The sequence below is a fragment of the Dipodomys spectabilis genome, unplaced genomic scaffold (assembly GCF_019054845.1).
Source record: "Dipodomys spectabilis isolate Male_0828 unplaced genomic scaffold, ASM1905484v1 ptg000076l, whole genome shotgun sequence".
Taxonomy (NCBI): domain Eukaryota; kingdom Metazoa; phylum Chordata; class Mammalia; order Rodentia; family Heteromyidae; genus Dipodomys; species Dipodomys spectabilis.
The window spans coordinates 3,697,051-3,716,621 of NW_024870753.1; the positions used below are offsets into that span (position 1 = coordinate 3,697,051).

Sequence of the window (19,571 nt, forward strand, 5' to 3'; positions counted from 1 at the left end):
GGACGCGCTTCTCGCGAGCGTACGCTGCGCATGCGCAGCCGCGCCGCGCCGCGAAGAACGTGCGTGACGGACGTTGGTACGTCATGATATAATCCGCCGGCCCGGACGTACTTTCTGAGCGTGCGCAGTGCGGGCGTGGGTCGCGACCCTCCGGCCTAAGTGGGGAAGGGGGCGGTGTTGAGATGGGGGCGGCGGCGGCGGAGGCGGATCGCACCCTCTTCGTGGGTAACCTCGAGACTAAGGTCACCGAGGAGCTCCTCTTCGAGCTGTTCCACCAGGTAAGCGGCTCTGCGGTCCGTTGGGCGGCTCGCTTGGGGGAGGCATGTCCAACGTCTTTCCCGCGCGGGCCTGGCGTGGGGTCGGGGGGGGCTTCCCCCGCAGGTGGGCTGTTGGGGGGCGGGCTTGGGGGTGCGCCCGGGGGCGCGGAGGCTCGCGGAATCGCCGGGCATCCAGCCCCAGAGTGACAGCGGGGACCCCCGTGGCGGGACCCCGCATCCACCCGTCCCCGCGATCAGCGTTCGGGGGGCCCTGCGGCCGTCGGTCACCCGCGCGGGGCCGTTACCGACCACGCTCTCGCCTTTGTCCTCCTCGCCCCGTCTTCCTTTTGAGGTGATTTCCTCTCTGCCCCCCCTTGACTTCAGACGTTGTATCTTTCGTATTCCTTTCCGCCGAGGTCTGCTTGTGAATGTCCGAGCTCACTACAGATTCCTCCGCCTTCCCCCCCCCCCCCCCCCCCCCAAGAATTACACAACAAAAAGAAGAATAAACCCACACTCTTTGATAGGAAATCAGCCTCGTAGCGTTTCGGGATCAGGATACTGGAAGGATTCTAAGTATCTTGTTCCTTCTGGTTCGAATGAGCCACACTGTAACAGCGTTTGATACAAAAGTTACTTTTTGGGGGGGTGGGTGGGGTGGGGGTGGAGTGGGGGAGGTCGGGGAAAATCAGTTCTTGTCCGGGACTGGCGCTCACATTTCCTGGCTGGGGGAAACTTTGGAGAGCCCCCGCCCTCTCCCCCCCCATTGGTCACATTGTTTAAAACGTCACAGGGTGGTGCGGAATGGAAATTCAGTGAATGGCAACTTCACTTTGCTCACGGGGTTCCCTTCCCCAAGGAAATCGGTATCAGTTTTAAGTGATAAACAGCTGTTTTACCCCTAACCGAAATGAAATCCGTGTGTTCCCTGGCTGCTTACTGTTTTTTAAGTTCCTGGTTGCATTTCTGTTGCTTTTGAGCGTTGTCTTCTTTTTGACTTGTAAAGTGTGAGTATTTTCTTGAAATCGCCTTCTTTAAATTCTCAACACTTCTGTTTGTAGGCTGGGCCAGTAATAAAGGTGAAAATTCCAAAAGATAAGGATGGTAAACCAAAGCAATTTGCCTTTGTCAACTTCAAACATGAAGTATCTGTTCCTTATGCAATGAATCTTCTTAATGGAATCAAACTTTTTGGGAGGCCCATCAAAATTCAGTTTAGATCAGGTAACTATGACACAATGTTACAAGGAGCAGGGTTCCTTTGCTGTTTTGTTTTTAAGTTACGCGCAGTTTTAAATACATTTCTGGATGAAAATAATTTCTTAAATTCTGTGAGTAGCAAACTTATCCCTGAAAAAGTTAAACTTGACACATGGGTTTTTGAAAATTGTCCTATTTAAACCGAGTTTAAAATTTTATCTTAGATTCCTAAGAACATGTATGCTTTATTGCGAAATGTGTGTAAATTTAAAATCCATGCTCTTAACAGCATGGATTTTTCTCTCTGAAAATGCTTGTCGAAGCAACTTTCACAGTTTTGGTTCTTGATCATGTCTTGAAACCTTCCATAGATTCAGGATTATAATTTAGCGTAGGAATCAAATATGGCCAGAATGGATATTTAAAATAGTATCTTACTTGGAATGTTTGATTTTGCAAACTTCATATTATGCACTTAAAATTTTTACTGAAGAAAAACTAAAGCAATTGGCAATATTAGATGTTTTTATTTTTTAAATCACATTTCTCTTTTTGGATCGATTCTTTGTGAGGGAGACAAAATTTCAAATTAACCTTCTTGTCAGCTGGAAATGTTGAAATTCTTTCATTCTAGGAAGTAGTCATGCCTCACAGGATGTCAGTCCTTCCTATCCCCAGCATCAAGTTGTAAACTCAAGCCCTACCTCCACATCTCCTACCAGGTAAAATTTCCCACTTACTGTTAAAGTCACTTTTCAGAAATTTCCTCAGGTAATGAACTCAAAATCCATAATGAGTGACTGACTTCTTCCTTATATTCCTATGTCTTTGCTCTTCTGCTTTATTACTTACGTTGCTTTGCACATCATTTATTTTAAGTAGAATAACAATAGTATATTCTGATTTTTAAAAATTGCTTCAATAGGAGAATGGATTAGAAAGGGCAAGAATGGAATTAAAACACCAATTAAGAAGCTGTTGCTAGCAGGTCATGGCTGGCTCTTGCTGGCTTACCTTTCAGGAGGTTGAGATCTTAAGATTGTGGTTCATAGCCAGCACCTGCAGGAAAGGCTGTGAGACTTTCATCCAATTAGTACCAAAAAGCCAGGAGTGGTGCTGTGGCTCAAAGTGGTAGAGAACTGAATTCAAACCCAAGGACTGGCACACAAAAAAGAAGCTGTTGGTAGCTTCCTGGCAGGAGAATTGGAGTGAGAGTGGTAGTTTGGAATAAGGCAATACCTAGAGCTGTAAAGAACTGAATAGGTGTGAGGAGATACTGGAAGGTAGTAGCAAGCAGTAGTACAAAAAAGGTCTCCTTTAGATTGACCAGTCTAACATAGAATCCCTTGTCTGTCTCGCTTTCAGTCATGTATTTCTTAGAATCGTGAAAATATCCTGCCTGTATTTTTCTTTTTGCTCTCTAAGAGCAGATACTGTGTCTTACTCCTTTTCATCTTGGAGAATTGGGTTATATTTACAATGATGATGTTTAGTAAAGCTTGTTAAATGAATATGTTAATTTTCTTGTTTTTGACAGATATGAAAGGACTGTGGATAATATGACTCCATCATCACAGATAATTCAGAGATCATTCTCATCTCCAGAAAATTATCAGAGACAAGCAGTGGTAGGCTAATTATTTTTCAAATTGAATTGCTAAGCAAAGTCATACTAAGTTAAAATGCTTAGGGCATACCAGGTAAAATGTTTGTTATTAACTATTGTCCAGTTGTAGGTTTTTTCCTAAAGCCCTTTAGGCATAAATTAAGTATGGAAATTATTGGTACTTACTGTGTAGCTCTGTTGTGGAACGCATGAACCTCCTGCCTTAGCTCCCCAAGTGCTCGGATTTCAGGTGTGTGCCAACACATCCTTTTTTTTTTTTTTTTTTTTTTTTAATAACATTTTCTCAAATCTTTGTTAGACTAGCTCGATCTTCATAGATTGAGTATTCATTTTATCTTTCACTAGGTATGTAGTTTATATGACATATAGTATGTCAGTATAGACTTCAAAGATAAGTAAGAGTAAACCCACATTTTGTGTTGTAGTTCTCTTGACTGTCATTAATGCTTATATATAAATACTGGAGATTAATTTTCTGAAGCCCTTTTTACCTATTCTAAATGACCTTTTTTTGGTGTCTGTCCTGGGGCTTAAACTCAGGGCCTGTGTGCTGTTCCTGAGATTTTTTTCTCAAGGCTAGCTAGCACTTTACCACTTGAGCCACAGCTCTACCTTTTTCTGAGTAGTTTACTGGAGACAAGAGTCTCATGGACTTTCCTACCTAGGCTGGCTTCAAACCATGTGATCCTCAGCTCTCAGCATCCTGAGGAGCCTAGGATTACAGATGTGAGCCACCAACCCCTGGCTTCTGAATGATTTTTTTTAATCTTTAACTCTTTAGTATACTTATGTTTTCTAGGTCAGTTTAATGGTTTGTTTCATATCACTGAGTTTGGGCTTAAAACCTTAGCTGTTTTACTAATTTCTCACAGTGCTACTCATTGGCCATGCTGGTTTCTGTTGGAGCGAGGGGGGTGGAAAAGCCATTCTTCTACTCCTTTTTTTTTTTGGTTATTGTTTTATGTCAGTCGTGAGGCCTGAACTCATGACCTGGGTGCTATCCCTGAGGTTTCTTGTTCATGGCTAGTGTTCTATCACTTTGAGCCACAGCTCCATTTCAGGTTTTCAGATGGTTCAAGGCAGATAGCATCTCATGTCCTCAGGCTGGCTTTGAACATGGTCCTCAGATCTCAGCCTCCTGAGTACCTAGGATTACAAGTGTGAGCCACCAGTGTTCAAAACATGACTTGGCCTGTGATCCTCAGACTTCTATATTTTACAGACCTGCATTATTATAGCTTTGTACAGTAAGAATTTGAGAACACTGGCTTAGTATCACATCTCTTATTTTCCCCATACGAGTTCATCTTGCATGCTATTTTTGTCTCATCTTCCCTACACAATTACTTTCCACTATTTGAAAGGTAAAGTCAGATTTCTCTAGTTATTAGGCATCCCATTGTCTTATTCCAGTAAAGCCTTACATTGTTAGAACTGCTTCCATAGTACTTTGAGGCAGAATTACTTGGTTTTCTTTGAACAGATTGTATTTTTTTTCTTCTGTTATTGTTGTTCATACACTTTCCTTAAATTGGTCTATTCATCCTTTCTATACTCAAATCCTATGTCACATTAGACAGTAACTCATAATCATCTTGTGTGACCTAATAGTCCAAAGTAGGAATGCTGATAAAACTATCAGCAGTAGGTATTCATCCAAGTGAGTGAAGCTTTTGAATTACTTTTTGTTTTATTTAGGTTCTGGTTTTCCTTTGTTATGTGGTTAACTCTGACTAAATACGTATTAGCTCTTCTAATTTGCAGTTAATATTTCCTTATTTATGTTTTCCCTTAGATGAACAGTGTTTTGAGACAGATGTCATATGGTGGGAAATTTGGTTCTATGCGTGTGGATCAATCTGGATTTTCATCATCAGTTCAGTCACATGGTCATAACTTTAACCAGTCTTCAAGCTCCCAGTGGCGCCATGATACACCGTCATCACAGCGCAAAGTCAGACAGAGTTCCCATCCCTACCTAGCAGATAGACATTATAGCCAACAGCGTTACACTGATCATGGGCCTGACTACCATTACAGAGGAATCAGAGATGATTTCTTCTATGAAGACAGGAGTCCTGATGGCTGGAACCATGACTACGATAACAGAAGAGACATTAGTAGAGATGGAAAATGGCACTTATCTCGACACTAGAAAGTGGTACAATGAGATTGTCTTAGGGCCATTTCAGGCCCTTGTCACTAAGTTGGTCTGGACATTTTGTAGAACTGTACAGAGCAGCTTTACAAGTTGCACATTTCTTATAAGAAGTTTTAAAACCCATAGCTGCAGTTTCATGCAGACATGAGAACTGTGGTTCCAGTTTTATTACAGTAATAACCTTTCACCTCAGGGTTTTAGGAAGAGGAAAGGGTTTTATACAAAAAAAAAGTGCTACCGTTCTGATCGATAATTTTAGACAATTAGAAAGGATGAATTGTATAGATTGGTTGTATTATAAGGCAAATATTTTAATTATTTGTTATCCTTTTGTATTGCAAGGATTATCTTAATCTCTGTGGATATAATAGAAATCATTCAAGTTGATAGTCTGAAATGGCTGTATGTATTTTGTTAATAAGGAAGTACAACTTTTCAGTGATTCATTTTATTAACACTTTATTTGAGGAAGCAGATTGATTACATTTGGTGGGGGGAGAATATAGACTTAAGTTTCTTGGAAAGTACAAATTTTGTGACATGTTCTTTTGAGCTTTAGCCCTGCTCGAACTCAATTTTAGGGTTGTTTTTTTTTTTTTTTTTGCTAGTCTTGGGCTTGAATTCAGGGCCTGGGTGCTATTCCTGAGCTGCTTTTGCACAAGGCTAGTGCTCTGTCATTTGAGCTACAGCTTCACTTCAGGCTTATTTGGTAGTTTATTAGAGATGAAAGCCTCAGACTTCCTTTCCTGGGCTGGCTTCAAACCATGATACTCAGATCTCAGCCTCCTGAGTAGCTAGGATTATGGACCAGAACCACCTGTGTCTGGCAGATTTTAGAATTTTAAAAAAATTAAATCATGGGGGCTGGAAAGGTGGCTCAGTGGTAGAGTGCTTGTGTAGCATTCATGAAGCCCTGGGTTCGATTCCTCAGTACCACATAAACAGAAAAAGCCAGAAGTGGCGCTGTGACAGCTCAAGTGGTAGAGTGCTAGCCTTGAGCAAAAGATGCTCAGGGGACAGCACCCAGGCTCTGAGTTAAAGGCCCAGGACTGGCAAAAAAAACAAACCCAAAAATCATGTTTCATGTAAGATGGGCCACTCAGGAAGGTAAATATCTCTACTTGTATATTTTTACATTAAAAATTACAGTATTAATGTAAATCTCTTTAAGAATAACAATTCATAGGTAAAATAGTAAAACGTTTTACTCAAATTGCTCTTTTGGAAAAGTTCATGGAAGCCTTTATGTGCTGCCTCTATCAGTCAGACTTCATCATTTTTGACTTTTCAAAGTGCCCAGAACAACAGGGGGTGTAAGGGTACAGTTTATTATGGAGCTTGTACAGGTTTCTATGTGTGTGTGTGTGTGTGTGTGTGTGTATATATGTGTGTGAACGTGATTGGGAAGAAAGTTAACATTTTCTGATTTAAAAACTTTTAATCTTTATAGAAAATGTTTTGTACCGAGGTTATGTTTCCGTTTCCTTGCACAATTGTTTATAAAAATTCACTCTGAAAAATCTGGGTCATTTTACTATTAACCCACAGCATTTGTACCGTGTTGCTTTTTAATATATTAAAAACAAAAAGGAATGTGTCCTTATTTTGGCATCAATAACTTCAGAGATATTTGTTCAGTAAGCTCATGCTGCTCATATTCATACTTTATTGGGGTGAAGATTATTAGTCTTTTATAATTATAGTCCTGTAATATTCCCATCACCACACATAAAACCAAAGCCCATATTGATGGGCTTTGGATGGATAGAGTAATTTTTTCCTCCTACTGGCTTTCATACTGAAGATCCCTTGTGACTTCTTCATTCACACCTTCAAAGTAACTGAAATAAGAACCTGTAAATGGATTCAGCAGAACACCCTCAGAGGAGTCAGTGTAGAGCCACAATAGGAAAATGAGTGCAAAGATGACAGTAAAAATGAAGGGAAAACTGTTTTAAGATTTTCTGAACAATGACCAAATTCTGAACAACCATTAGATCCTATTGTAAAAAAACTGCATGTCATGGTATATTGTGCCATTAATGTGTTCCAGATATGTGAATATTCTTGTTTCAGTAAGATTTGGATCTATGTTCATGAATGACATGTTGATTTAAATTACTTTGGTTGGTTCTAGTCTCTGCTATTGGGTGCCTTATTTGATGGTGTGCTAGTCCTTGTGAATTATTATGTTATTGTGTTTCTATAAATATTTATGAACTTTGCTCTGAGACACTTAAGTTGTATTTTTTCAGGGCTTTGATTTCAGTATTTTGGGTGACTTCAGAAGCATATTGCCTCAATTTTAATTTTAATTGAGGCAAGACATGGCGAGGAATGAGTGTCCCATGTATGAGTTACAGAATTTTCTGCTGGCAAGTGAGAATATACTGTTCTGGTGTTACATAAGTGCTGAGTAATGACGAATCTTTAGGGATTGACCCCTGTATGCTGATACGCATTCTCATGGAAACTAGAGGCAGCCGGTAGGCCCCTTCTTTTGTATTGGATGTTCTGTTTGCCTTGTTTTCTTATCCACTTCCAGTTGTGTTTCCTCAGCTCAGGAAATTGAGGGCTCCTGGACACAGCCTGCCCTGCCTCAAGCCTTCTACAGTATAGCCTGGAGATACTCTCGGGGTAGCTAGCTGAGGCAATCCTAGGGCTCACTTTCGTTTCTCATTTTTCAGGGCTCACCGTCTTTTGTTCCTCCTCTATTTTGTCTTAAGAATCTTGCCTGTGTATTGTTTCTGGAAGATGGTAAATCTTACCTCTGTTACTTCATCTTGGTCAAAAAATAGAAGTTAATCTTTATTATCTAAAATTCAAATTTTGTTTTGATTAACTGCATTGCATTTCTGACACTATCTAGAGTTAGGGCAAACTTACAAGTTAAAGGATTAATTCTCTGAGATTTCCTACACTTTAGACTGCAACCACAAGCTCAGGATCTCCAAGGCTACAAATTCAGGTTAACCTCTTAAGGTTTGATCACTTACTCTTAAAGAGAGTCTTACAGGATTAGGATCCCTTAAAGCCCAGCCCATGAATGTTTCTATACAAGCAATTTTACTTTCTATAAATCAAATTTAAAAGAAACTAAGAAATGGAGACCGTTTCTTACAAATTAAGACACATATAAAACTAGCAAAATAGGTTGGGCGTTGGTGGCTCATGCCTGTAACCCCAGCTACTCAGGAGGCTGAGATCTGAAAGGCAGTTAGAGGCCTGGCCAGGCCGGAGGTCCTTGAGACTTATCTCCAATAAACTCAAAAAACCAAACTAAAACAAAACCCGGAAGTGGTGCTGTGGCTCAAGTGGAAGAGCTCTAGTCTTGAGCAAAAAAGCCCAAAGACATCTAGCAGGCCCTGGTTTCAAGCCCCGGGACCAGTACAAACCAATGACTCAATAGGCAAAGCAGTTACAATATACATTATCTATGTACATTGTCCACAATATGCCTTTATGCATGTATATGTTTCAGTAATCTTTTAAACAGTTTGTGGCCCTGGTGAATTGAGTATATCAAAAGAATAGAAGAAATCCAGCTTACTATCTTTAAAGCACCCATTAGGTAACAAAGTTCTTTCTCAGAAAACACATTTCTCAGGCAGGAGTTCTATATTGTCACTACCACTAGTTTTGAAACCTGTGGCAGAGCAGTTTCAGAAAAATATAGCATATATTACTTAGAAGACTGAACATTTTTGACAGTCACCCTTTGCAAACTATCAAAATTTAAGGGATTCACCAAATTTGACACCTTAGAGTCTAACTTTTTTTTTTTTTTTTTTTTGGTGGCCCTCTTCCAGGAAATGATAGAAACTCTGAAACTGTCATGGGTGATTAAGAACAGTTTAAAAAACAAAAGGAGAGGACAGCTGTTTTCGTGCATTTTAATTGAGTTAGTAATATAAATGGTACAGAAGGCTGACTGAGACCTTTGAAGGATGGAGATGACACCAACTAAACTGCAACACAGCTCACATTCCTCCAGAAGGAATGGGCTTCTGCCAGTGATGGAAAGGGGACTTTTATATAACTCCTGGCACGTGAGGAGTGATCTCTTAATAAAGATCCCATTTAAGGACTTGTAAATAATGACAGTAGGATTGGCCCAGTAGCTCAAAATAGCACATTGCTCTTGGGTTCCAAGTAAATGAAAAAACAAAACCCCAAACCAATTATCTCATTTCCTAAAAACCACTTAGTCTATGGAAGAAAAGGAAGGTGAATTTAAAAAAAAAATGGGGAGAGGTAAGCAAAGAAGGACATACTTAAAAACTAAATCAGATTTTTTTCCCGACCATTAGAAGTAGAACGGTTTTCTTTCTTTCTTTCTTATTGCAACACCTTGACTTAGAATTCATCAAAACTCAGGAAATAACTCCTGGAAGCAAACAAACTTCGCTGTGAAAAACATGCGCGTCCAGCCACATCCGAAAAACACGTGGCGGGGTGGGGGTGGGTGGGTGGGGAAAGCTGCTGGTCCACAGCAGGACTACCAGTCCCATCAGCCCCTTCGGCAGCCGAATCAAGCCGCGGAGGCAGATCTGGCGCGCGGGATGCAGGGACTTGTGGTCTTTGCTCTTTCACCTCCCTCCTCCCATCCCCGAGGCTTTGCGACGTTTAGCGACTGTAGCGCCTGCGCGCGGCCGGCGGCTGGGCTGGGGCGGCGGCGGCTCGTGCCGGGCGATGCTAGGCGGCTCCCAAGGCGCCAGGCTGTTGCGGAGTGTGGGTGGGCGGCGCGGGCAGTTCGGGGCGCGAGGTGTCCGCGAAGGTGGCGCAGCCATGGCGGCGGGGGAGAGCATGGCTCAGCGGATGGTCTGGGTGGACCTGGAGGTGAGTGAGGTGGCTTCCGCCCGGGGAGAGCGGCGGGTGTCAGGGTCTCGGGTGCCCAGGTGAGCGCGGCCCAGGTGTGGCGTGGGGGGTCCTGCAGGTGTGGGGCACGGCTGCGGGGCGGGGGGCGCCCGGGTCTCCCGGGTGGGGCCGGAGCCCTGCAGACGCGGGGCCGGCGCTGGGGGGTGGTTGTCAGGGTCTTAGCCGTCCCAGGTGAGCGCAGCCCAGGTAAGTGGAGCCCTGCAGGTGGGGGGTGGGGTGGGGGGCGCGGAGCTGGACGGCTGGGGAGTGGGGGGGATGTGGGGGTCTTAGGTGTCCCCGGTGAGCACCGCCCGGGTGCGGGGCGGGGGCTCTGCAGGCGCGGGGAGCGGGGGTGCCTAGTCACCGGGGAGAAGTTGTCCATATGTCTGCCCAGATGTAGGCGTACTTCCCAACTCTCTCGACACTCCCGGCTCAGGGCCACAGGTGGGGGTGGGGAGGGTCGCCCTCCCCTGCCTTTCAGAGCGCTCCAGGTGGTTCTGGTTAGTTGGGAGTCCGGAGATGGCTCGTTTCATAGAAGAGAAAGCTGAGGCCCAAACAGAGGATTCAGCTGGTTCAAGGTCACGCTGTGTGAGTTCGGGACCAGAACTCTCCTTCTGATCGCCGGCGTTTTAACATACCTGGCCTTCCCTTCTCCCTTGAGCCTCGGTCTTCTCCATGAAATGAGGCGAATTCATTTCATGGAGGAAATGAAGATGGAGAGTTGTAATAAATTGGACACTGTGAACTTCAGAGATGAAGTGATGTTAGTGGTCTAACTCTTCCCTAATTGAGTGCTGTCTGAATTTTACTCTTCATCTGTCCCAGTGTAGAAACGCAGTGCTTGACAAATAGCAAGCTCTTGGTAAGTATGTTTGTTGAATATTGAAGGACTTAGATTTAATGCCCTTTTCTATTCTGGCTATATAGTATACGTAGAGTAAGTATGAGGACCATCCTGTGAAATAGACTGGTAGAAGAGATCAGAAAGAATTTTTTTGGAATGTTACAATTTATTTTTTATTGCAGATGACAGGATTGGACATTGAGAAGGACCAGATTATTGAGATGGCCTGTCTGATTACTGACTCTGATCTTAACATTTTGGCTGAAGTAGGTGATGCCATACTATTTAGAGGGGAGGGTACTGGAAATCAAATTTCACTTTTTTTTCTAATCTCATTCTTTGAAAAATAAGCAAACACATGTCCTAATAGGTTAAGTCCAAAGGAATATGTTAGACTATGGTAGACTTTATACTAGGACCCAAGTGATTTCATCTCATAGACTGGTTTTCAACTGGCTGTGCCAAAATTTTACAGAAACTGCTGTTTGCTAGGAGCTATGTCCCAGTGATAGTTCTCTTAGCCCTTGCAACAACTGTAAGGTAGGTACTGTGTTAATAATAATGCTCATTTAATAGGTGAAGGTATTGGGTATTTTGCCAAAGGCCACCTGGCTGGTTACTGGGGAAGCTAGTCACTTAAATAAGGCTGTTCAGTAAAGTTTCCTAATCGCCTCTCCTACAGTACTAGGATAACCAACAAATGTCCCATCGGTTTTGTGGTTGCTGCCTCAGTGTCCATCTTTATGTCATAACCTGAGCCTTCACTTGATTTCATATGTAGTGGTCCCTTTAAGGTTAGAGCACATTTATTCTAGGACTTCCCCATGGAAGCCAAAATCTGCAGGTGCTCAAGTCCCTTATATAAACTGAGAAAATATTACATGTGATCTATGCACATTCTTCATTTATGCTTTAAGTCCTCTCTAGACTAGGTTACTTATTCTAATTAGGATGTGTATTGTCAGTTACCTACTGAAATGTAAATGTTGTATAAAGGGTGGTTATACTAAGTAACAAAAGAAGTTTCTGTACACACAATAGCAATGCATGACTTCCTTCATCTCCCCAAATCTTCAGTCTGATGTTGGTTGAATCTTTACTTATGGACCTTGTAGTTATAGAGGGTTGGCTGCCTTTTCACCCAGGATGTGTTTTCTTCTAGATCTATATTAAGATTCTAAGATTTCTGTTGGTACACATTCAGAAAGTGCTTTCTTGTTGACATACGGGGCATGCATGGTAAAGGTTTTTGCAAACTGCTGTTCACTGCAACATTAAATAAAACAAACCTACATTTCAGCCACTCATGAAACATTTTAATAAGTTCATGTTGCCTCTGATTGGTAAGAAGGCTCTCTTCTTGAATAACTCTGTGTGACTGTCAGCAATATTTGGAGCCATTAAACAACAATATAAGAAAAACTTTGTAGTCCCAAAATAGAGAGGTCTGTGGAAAAGTCTTGTGAAAATAAGTTCCCAGAGGGCAGAAATGGCTCATGTTTAGACTTTTATTTCCTGGATGAGGAAGAGAGATGAGAAGGTAAAGCATTGTAGATGAATTATTGGGGAGAACCTTGATTGCTTCCTTGAGCAACAAAACATAAACATTAAAATACCGTTAATATTAAAAAGCATAATGTATTCAAAGTACCTGTACTATAATCTATTGGTTCTCCAGCTGTAGTGTGTGTATTTTCTTTGTATGCTCTTCTGCAATTTGCATTTTCTTTTGTCAATCCTGATGCCTTTCAAAATAAACTTGTATCAGGGGTTGGCAAACTTTCAACTATTAAATATTTTAAGCTTTGCATGCCAAATACCTGGTTTTTTTTATTCTTTTACAAATATAAAATCATTTTTAGCTTGCATCATAAAAAATCCCCAAAACTGGGGGCTGTGGTTTGCTGACTTTTGGTGTAGGTATCCATGTTGCCCATTAGAGGGGTTTTCAGAGGGATGTGTGTGTGTTGGTTTGTTTTTGTATCCTTTTTGCCTCCACGTGTACCACTTGTAGAGTTCACAAAGTGTCCTTACTCCTGTTTTCTCTGGTAGGTAAATTCATTTAGTCCTTAAATGTGTACCTCTGAAAGCAAGCTCATTCCTATCAATCCTTAGCGACTAATGGCTTGTCCTATCCACAGGGTCCCAATCTGATTATAAAACAGCCAGACGAATTGCTGGACAGCATGTCCGATTGGTGTAAGGAGCATCATGGGAAGGTAACATTACCAAATAACAAGATTGCTGCTTTGGGGATCAGTAACAAGCTTGTTTCGCCCACATCTGAATCCTATTCCATTGCTGGATGGTATTAAAATAAAAAAAAAGGGTTAGAGGAAGATTGCTTGGCAAGCCTGGGAAACTGCTTGCTCTTTACTTTTCATCTCTGGGCCCTCTCGAGATCTTCTCCTGAAAGTCCTCTATTTTTCTCTGCTGCATTCAGTCTGTCGCAAATGAACGCATTGTGGATTGTCAAGTATTACTCAAGTCAGTCTTTTGGATAAGGTTAGACATCAACTGTCAGAGAAAGGGGAATGCGCTCCCGTTAAGTGTGTGTCTTCCCAGAGGTTATGTCCTCGGACTCTGAGCAACATTCTCTTTTTTGACTGTGTGGAGATTGGCTGTTAGCCAATGAGGAACATAACTTACTTGTCTTGGATTCTTTTAAGAAACAATCGGTATAAAGATGGCAGTTCCCATTCGAACTTGAGCTCTTAAAAAAACAGAACCAAAGAGTGGTGATATTTGCTCGTGTTAGAAGTGAAGTTTCATTTCTGGATACCTTTGAACACTGACTTCATGTGTTTCTGGTGGGGGCTGGGGATTCTCTCTTGCAGTCTGGTCTTACCAAGGCAGTGAAGGAGAGTACAATCACATTGCAGCAGGCAGAGTATGAATTTCTGTCCTTTGTACGGCAGCAGACTCCTCCGGGGCTCTGTCCGCTTGCAGGTAAAATGCAATCCTATGTGTATCTTGTAGATAGTCTGCCATTGTGGTGGGTCAGCACACTGCCGTTCCTGCAAGACCAGCCATGTCTTCCACTTAATTCTGATTTGGATTGTCTCTCAACTCTTGGGTTCAAGTTTTCCTTGAGGAATGTAAGGGGAAATGTCCTGAAACTTGACCTTAGTTCTGGGAAGCACAGAGATGAACTCAGTAGATGACTTTTTTTTCCTCCCATATTTTTATTTCACAAAAATTTCAAATGTGCCGAGGAACTGGGTTTTGTAATTGTTAACTTTGTGCTATGTTGGTTTTACTTTTTTCTTTTTCTTTTTGACTTTTGGAAAGAAATTACAGACATTGTGACCCGCATTCCTAAAATAACGATGTTCATCGTTTCTCCTGAAAGAAGGACATCATTTTCTTTTTAATACAGTGTCATTACTGTGTTGAAAATGATTAAAAATTATTCCATCTGTGATGCCAGTCTACGTTTGATGCTCTTTCTGAATGTCTTAGTGTTTTTTAAGCCAGGAGTCAATCAGAGCTCATGCATTTGACTTGGTTATTATGTCTCTTTAGTCTGTTGATCTAAAATCCTCTACCTCTTATCTTTTTCCCCCTTGTGATATAAAAAGACCAGTCCAGGATATTTTTTTTAAGGTTGACATTGTCAGAGGGCAATTGATGATGTTCTGTGGGGGTATATTTGCATTTGTGTATGTAAATTCATGTGCTAACTAAAGTTTCCTTTAAATACACATAAAACGTTTTGGCATTAAGTTCAAGAAAGAGGATATATTGTAAAAAGGTTTTCCCCAACAAACATGGCTGATGTCTTATTTTAAAGTTTTTATTACAGTTTTAGTGTTTTTAATATAAACCATTGTATGGAAACATGAATATAGATATGACTTGTCAAAAAATTGGAATGTAAATAAAGTTTTATTTACTACAAGTCAGTTAAATTATGAGTGTTAGTGTGAATTTTGTGACCCTGGGAGAAAGCTTGCACATTTGGAATGACCTGGAAAAGCCATAGATATGTGCTTTCTTTAAAGTGTGTATAATGATAGATTTATTCTTTTGTCCTGTAATGATAGCTTTATTCTTTTGTCCACGGGAGACCATTTGTAAGTTTATTATGGCGTAGACTGAATCAATAGTTTGAAATGTTGGGATTCTGCACTTGTAATTTATTCAAACTGATGTAGAAATGCTTTTAGAATAGAGTGCAATTTAAAAGAGCTTTTATACCTTGCTATATATATTTCTACTACTAGAAATCCATAGATGCAGTATGCTTCATGTCTTTCTAGGAAATTCAGTTCATGCAGATAAGAAGTTTCTTGACAAATACATGCCCCAGTTCATGAAACATCTTCATTATAGAATAATTGATGTGAGCACTGTTAAAGAACTGTGCAGGTAAGGGCTCAATGTAGGATCCATTAAATTGTTTCATTTAGCATGTCTTCATGGAGAATTGGTAGAACATAACAATAAGGCTGAAGTGAGGTGCTAAGCTGGTGTGTATTTTCCTCCTCCCATTCTCACTTGTCCTGAATGGTGAGCCTTGGGATATTCCTTTGGTAACTTGATGAGCACTCATTGTGTGCCTTACATTGGCCAGATTATCTGCTAGGTGCACATAGATGAAAAGCTCTTATGAAGCTGTGAGTCTAGCAAGTTGACTTGTGTAATGTGATGGCATCTTGAGGGACTAGGGAAAGAGCCTCTGTGTACTCCAAGAGGGGAAATTTGGAAGTAGCAGGTAGCTTTTGAGTTCAGATTTAAAGAAGGGGATATGTAAATGAAGAACTACATACATAAATGAGGAAAGAACTTTGCTTAGAGTCAGTCAGCAGAGGTGTTAGGGAGTTGGAGGGTAAAGCCAGTGTGTACAAGGAATTGGAGATGCTTAGTGCTGGGGTGCAGAAATGTGAGGGTGCAGAGGTGGAAGGTGAGGTCAGGTCATGGGGAGGGGTTGGTTTTTCCTATTTCTTTGAGAAGGTTTCATAAGCAACGGTGATGGGATAAATCCTTTGGGTCCCAGTGAATGGAGTGGGCAAAGTGGGAGGGAGATTTTGCTTCATCTTGGAGAAAAGAATGAGCCAGGGAAGTGGCCATTGGGTAGTCAGGAGGGTTGTGGAGATGAAACTTTTGAGCAGGTCAGTTGGTACAACATTGCAAGTTTGAGTGAGGGAGTGAAGAAAAGGAAGATTTTTGGTGTTTCTAGGTGAGGCAGCTTAGGTAGATGATCGGGATGGTTCAAAGACTAAAAAGAAACAAGAATGAGTAGATATTAAATTGGCACTATCTGGTGAATTTTTAGGTGTAAGGCACTTGGGACAAAAACTCTGGAGAGGGTTGGGCTGTCATTGGAGACTGAGGAATCCTATACACTGGTGGGCTTGCTCAAAGAGAGCATACAAGAGAGGGAAGGGTGGAAGATAGAATCACTGGCAAAGAGGCAATTCGAAAGTCACAACTCTTCAAAGTCACAAATGCCTTTTTCAGTGTTAATAAATGACTTGAAGGAGGTAATTATTCAGTGTGTCTGAGACAGTTTCCTTTGAGAGTTCCATTTCTACCACGTATAGACGCTGGTATCCAGAAGAATATGAATTTGCACCAAAGAAGGCTGCTTCTCACAGGTAAGATTGGGTCTCCAAGTACATGCCAGACGATAACAGAATTCCCAGTTTTTGGCTGTTGGAATTAATACTCCTTCTCAGAGAAAGATAAAGCAGAAAAGATACCTTTCTTTAGTTAAGTCTGGTGGAGATTCTAGATTCTGTTCTTAGGATTATCTAGAGTATCCCTTGTGTTTGTATTAACTTGTGTAGATATGATGATACAACGTGTTGTCTTTCTAGAAGTGAGCAACATTAATTTTCTTCTTGCAGAGGATATAGGACTTGGAATTAGAAGATTTTGAATTCTCTTGTATAGTACAGTTGTTACAGATGGACACTCAGTTGTTTTTTGTTTGGTGTGTTCATAGCGTTGGCATGAAGTATTATTGCACAAGAAATTTAAGGGTTGGATGCATCATTTCGTTTATATTACCTATTTTATTTTTTGAGCTGTTTAGAAACATAAAATGTGGTGAGCTTCTAAATGTGTTCAGTTTCTAAAGATAGTCTTCTGTTCTTTTTGCTGGTCCTGGGGCTTGAACTTGGGACCTGGGTGCTGTCCCTGAGTTGTTTTTGCTCAAGGCTAGCACTCTACCACTTAGCTACTGCACCAATTCTGGCTTTTTCTGAGTAGTTTATTGGAGATAAGAGTCTCATGGACTTTCCTACCCAGGCTTGCTTTGTACCACGATCTTTAGATCTCAGCCTCCTGGGTAGCTAGGATTACAAGCCTCTGTTGCCTGGTTCTCTAAGGGTAGTCTTCCAAGGATAGCATCACACAGTCAGAGCAAGACCAGTCCTCAAGCTTAGAAGCCTGGCATCCTCCTGGGTTTTTACTGGGCACGCCTAAAGAGTAGTTCAACTCTGCATGAAACAGATAGGGTTTGGTAACGTTTGGGTGTTTTAGCTTTTAGCAAGGCAATAGTCTTCCTGTATTGTTTAGGTTAGGTAATGTCACTCTTGGTGAGGTGTCAGGAGGTTCTCCATGTTGAAACACACAGTCATTTCGGTGAAGAACTAGAACTAAGGATCTTTTTTTTTTATTTGTCGGTCATGGGGCTTGAACTCTGGGCCTGAAAGCTGTGCCTGAGCTCTTCAGCTCAAGGCTAGCAGTCTTACTACTTGAGCCACTGTGCCACTTCTGGTTTTCTGAGTGGTTTATTGGAGAAAGAGTCTCACAGACTTTCCTGCCCTGGTTTTGAACCACGATCCTCAGATCTCAGCCTCCTGAGTAGCTAGGATTACAGGCATGAGCTACCACCACCGGCTTACTATGGATATTTTTATAAGATGTGAAATGTGGATATTTTTACCAAATAGTATAACTCATAACTACCTAGCCTCATGTCAGGCTTTTGCCACAGAGTTGTTTATAAAAGTACTTCAGGATTTGAAGTCCATTGTAGATGTTAACATTGGGTGTGAGTTTGTGTACGTCTACTTAGGCAGAGGCTGTATTTTTGAAAGCCGTTAGCTCTGTACCATATCTCTAGGACCTGAGAAGAAAGCAGATTTTTGACTTAGTTGCAGAAATACCTGTGATAAAACTTGCAGTAAACTTTGTACAGTTCTCTATCAGAGGCCTCTGGCCCATTGTTCAGAGATTAGTGATTTAGTTGAACGTTATTCTAACAATGTTGGTTATTTGATTTCTCATACTATAGCAGATAAAACAGCATGTTGGAGAAGAAGGGTTGTCAGTTGGAGAGGGGTGGCCACTGATTACAGCACAATCACCATGCGAGGGGGTAGAACCTCCTTTATGGCTGTTTACTGACTGAGCTGATCGTTGATATTTCTTGCAATGACTGAGTCATGAAGGATGTTCAAGTATATTTGGGACAGGGACATTATTTAGTATTGGGCAGTGTTTTATGAACTGTTAATAAGTATCCCATAAAGATGGTCCATTAAGTTTTAGAAATATTGTATAGATGTCTAGCTTCATTGTACACATTATTAGTTTATTAAATGTTTCACAGAAAACTCCTGAAAATACACGTTTAATCTAGTTTTTCTTTATTTGTTCTTGAACTCCCTTCCCCCCAGGGACCAGGGAGGGAAATTCCATCATCACCTTAGAAGACAGTTTTGGAAATTTTAATCTATATAAAATGATGAAAATATTTTGTAAAAAACAACATACTTAAAATGGCTTTGCCAAGAAAGATCCACTTCTTTGTTATGCCAGATAGTTGGATTTGCAGTAACTCGTTGTCCCTAAGTTATTTATTTAAAAAAAAGTTACGTTTACAGAATAATTTTCATTCCCTGTGTTTGGACATTCAGTTGAGTGTGGTGTGTTTGTTTGTAGGGCCCTTGATGACATTAGTGAAAGCATCAAAGAGCTTCAATTTTACCGAAATAACATCTTCAAGAAAAAAACAGATGAGAAGAAGAGGAAAATTATAGAAAACGGGGAGAATGAGAAGACAGCGAGTTGACGCTGGTTCTTGGCCGCTACAGCAAAGTTCTCTGGAAGCGCCTCTAGTGGTTTCTTTCCTTTTTTTTTTTTCTTCTTTTTTCTCTACGCTGATATGCCGGCACAGCACCTTCTTTTAGTTAACTTGCCTCTCCAGATTACTCTTCTCCTCTTCACGCCCCATTATGATACAGCAGCTCCTGTGTGAGCACCAGGCTATGCCCATCCCTTGATACACACCTGCGTTTGCTTTAGATCATTTCTTTTGTTTAAAAATAAACAATAAAGCTAGTTCTATTGAAATGCAAACTCTGTGTACCATCTATTCTTTAGTGGTTTAGTCACTGGGGGAGGGGGGACAATGGCCCCATTCTTCTCCTGTATTTATGGGTTGCTGTATTTAAAAAAATATCTTTAAATAGTTGTTTAAAGGGCTTTAATATTTAATATGTATGAAAAATGGCCTTTAAAAGAAGTGGTATGCTAATGTTTAAATCCTCACAATGTAATTGGAATGTTTCTTATGTCTACCAGGAAGCACACTTAACTCTCTTTTGCTTTACAAGTCCACAGCTTAGGCTGAAGCAGTGGATTTGGGCTGATTGTAACGACTGCTCTGGA

General features: G+C 41.2%; 2 protein-coding genes across 3 annotated transcripts; both read left to right on the forward strand.

The window, feature by feature from the left end:
- The first annotated feature begins 140 nt into the window (after positions 1-140).
- On the forward strand, positions 141-5,466 carry Rbm7 (RNA binding motif protein 7). 2 transcript variants are annotated; one of them, XM_042683005.1, is made up of 5 exons: positions 141-278; positions 1,319-1,481; positions 2,092-2,179; positions 2,995-3,089; positions 4,880-5,069. In XM_042683005.1, the coding sequence occupies exons 1-5, from the start codon at positions 183-185 to the stop codon at positions 4,978-4,980; spliced, it is 543 nt and encodes a 180-aa protein (XP_042538939.1). In that variant the 5' UTR covers positions 141-182; the 3' UTR covers positions 4,981-5,069. The 2 variants fall into 2 exon arrangements, with proteins under 2 accessions (XP_042538939.1, XP_042538938.1); XM_042683004.1 differs by having other exon boundaries at positions 151-278; positions 2,995-3,085; positions 4,880-5,466.
- A 4,413-nt stretch (positions 5,467-9,879) lies between these two features.
- Rexo2 (RNA exonuclease 2) lies at positions 9,880-19,259 on the forward strand. The gene is made up of 7 exons (XM_042682893.1): positions 9,880-10,084; positions 11,129-11,212; positions 13,088-13,165; positions 13,784-13,895; positions 15,209-15,317; positions 16,493-16,546; positions 18,843-19,259. Exons 1-7 carry the CDS (start codon positions 9,938-9,940, stop codon positions 18,970-18,972), a joined length of 714 nt encoding a protein of 237 aa, XP_042538827.1. The 5' UTR covers positions 9,880-9,937; the 3' UTR covers positions 18,973-19,259.
- Positions 19,260-19,571: the final 312 nt, after the last annotated feature.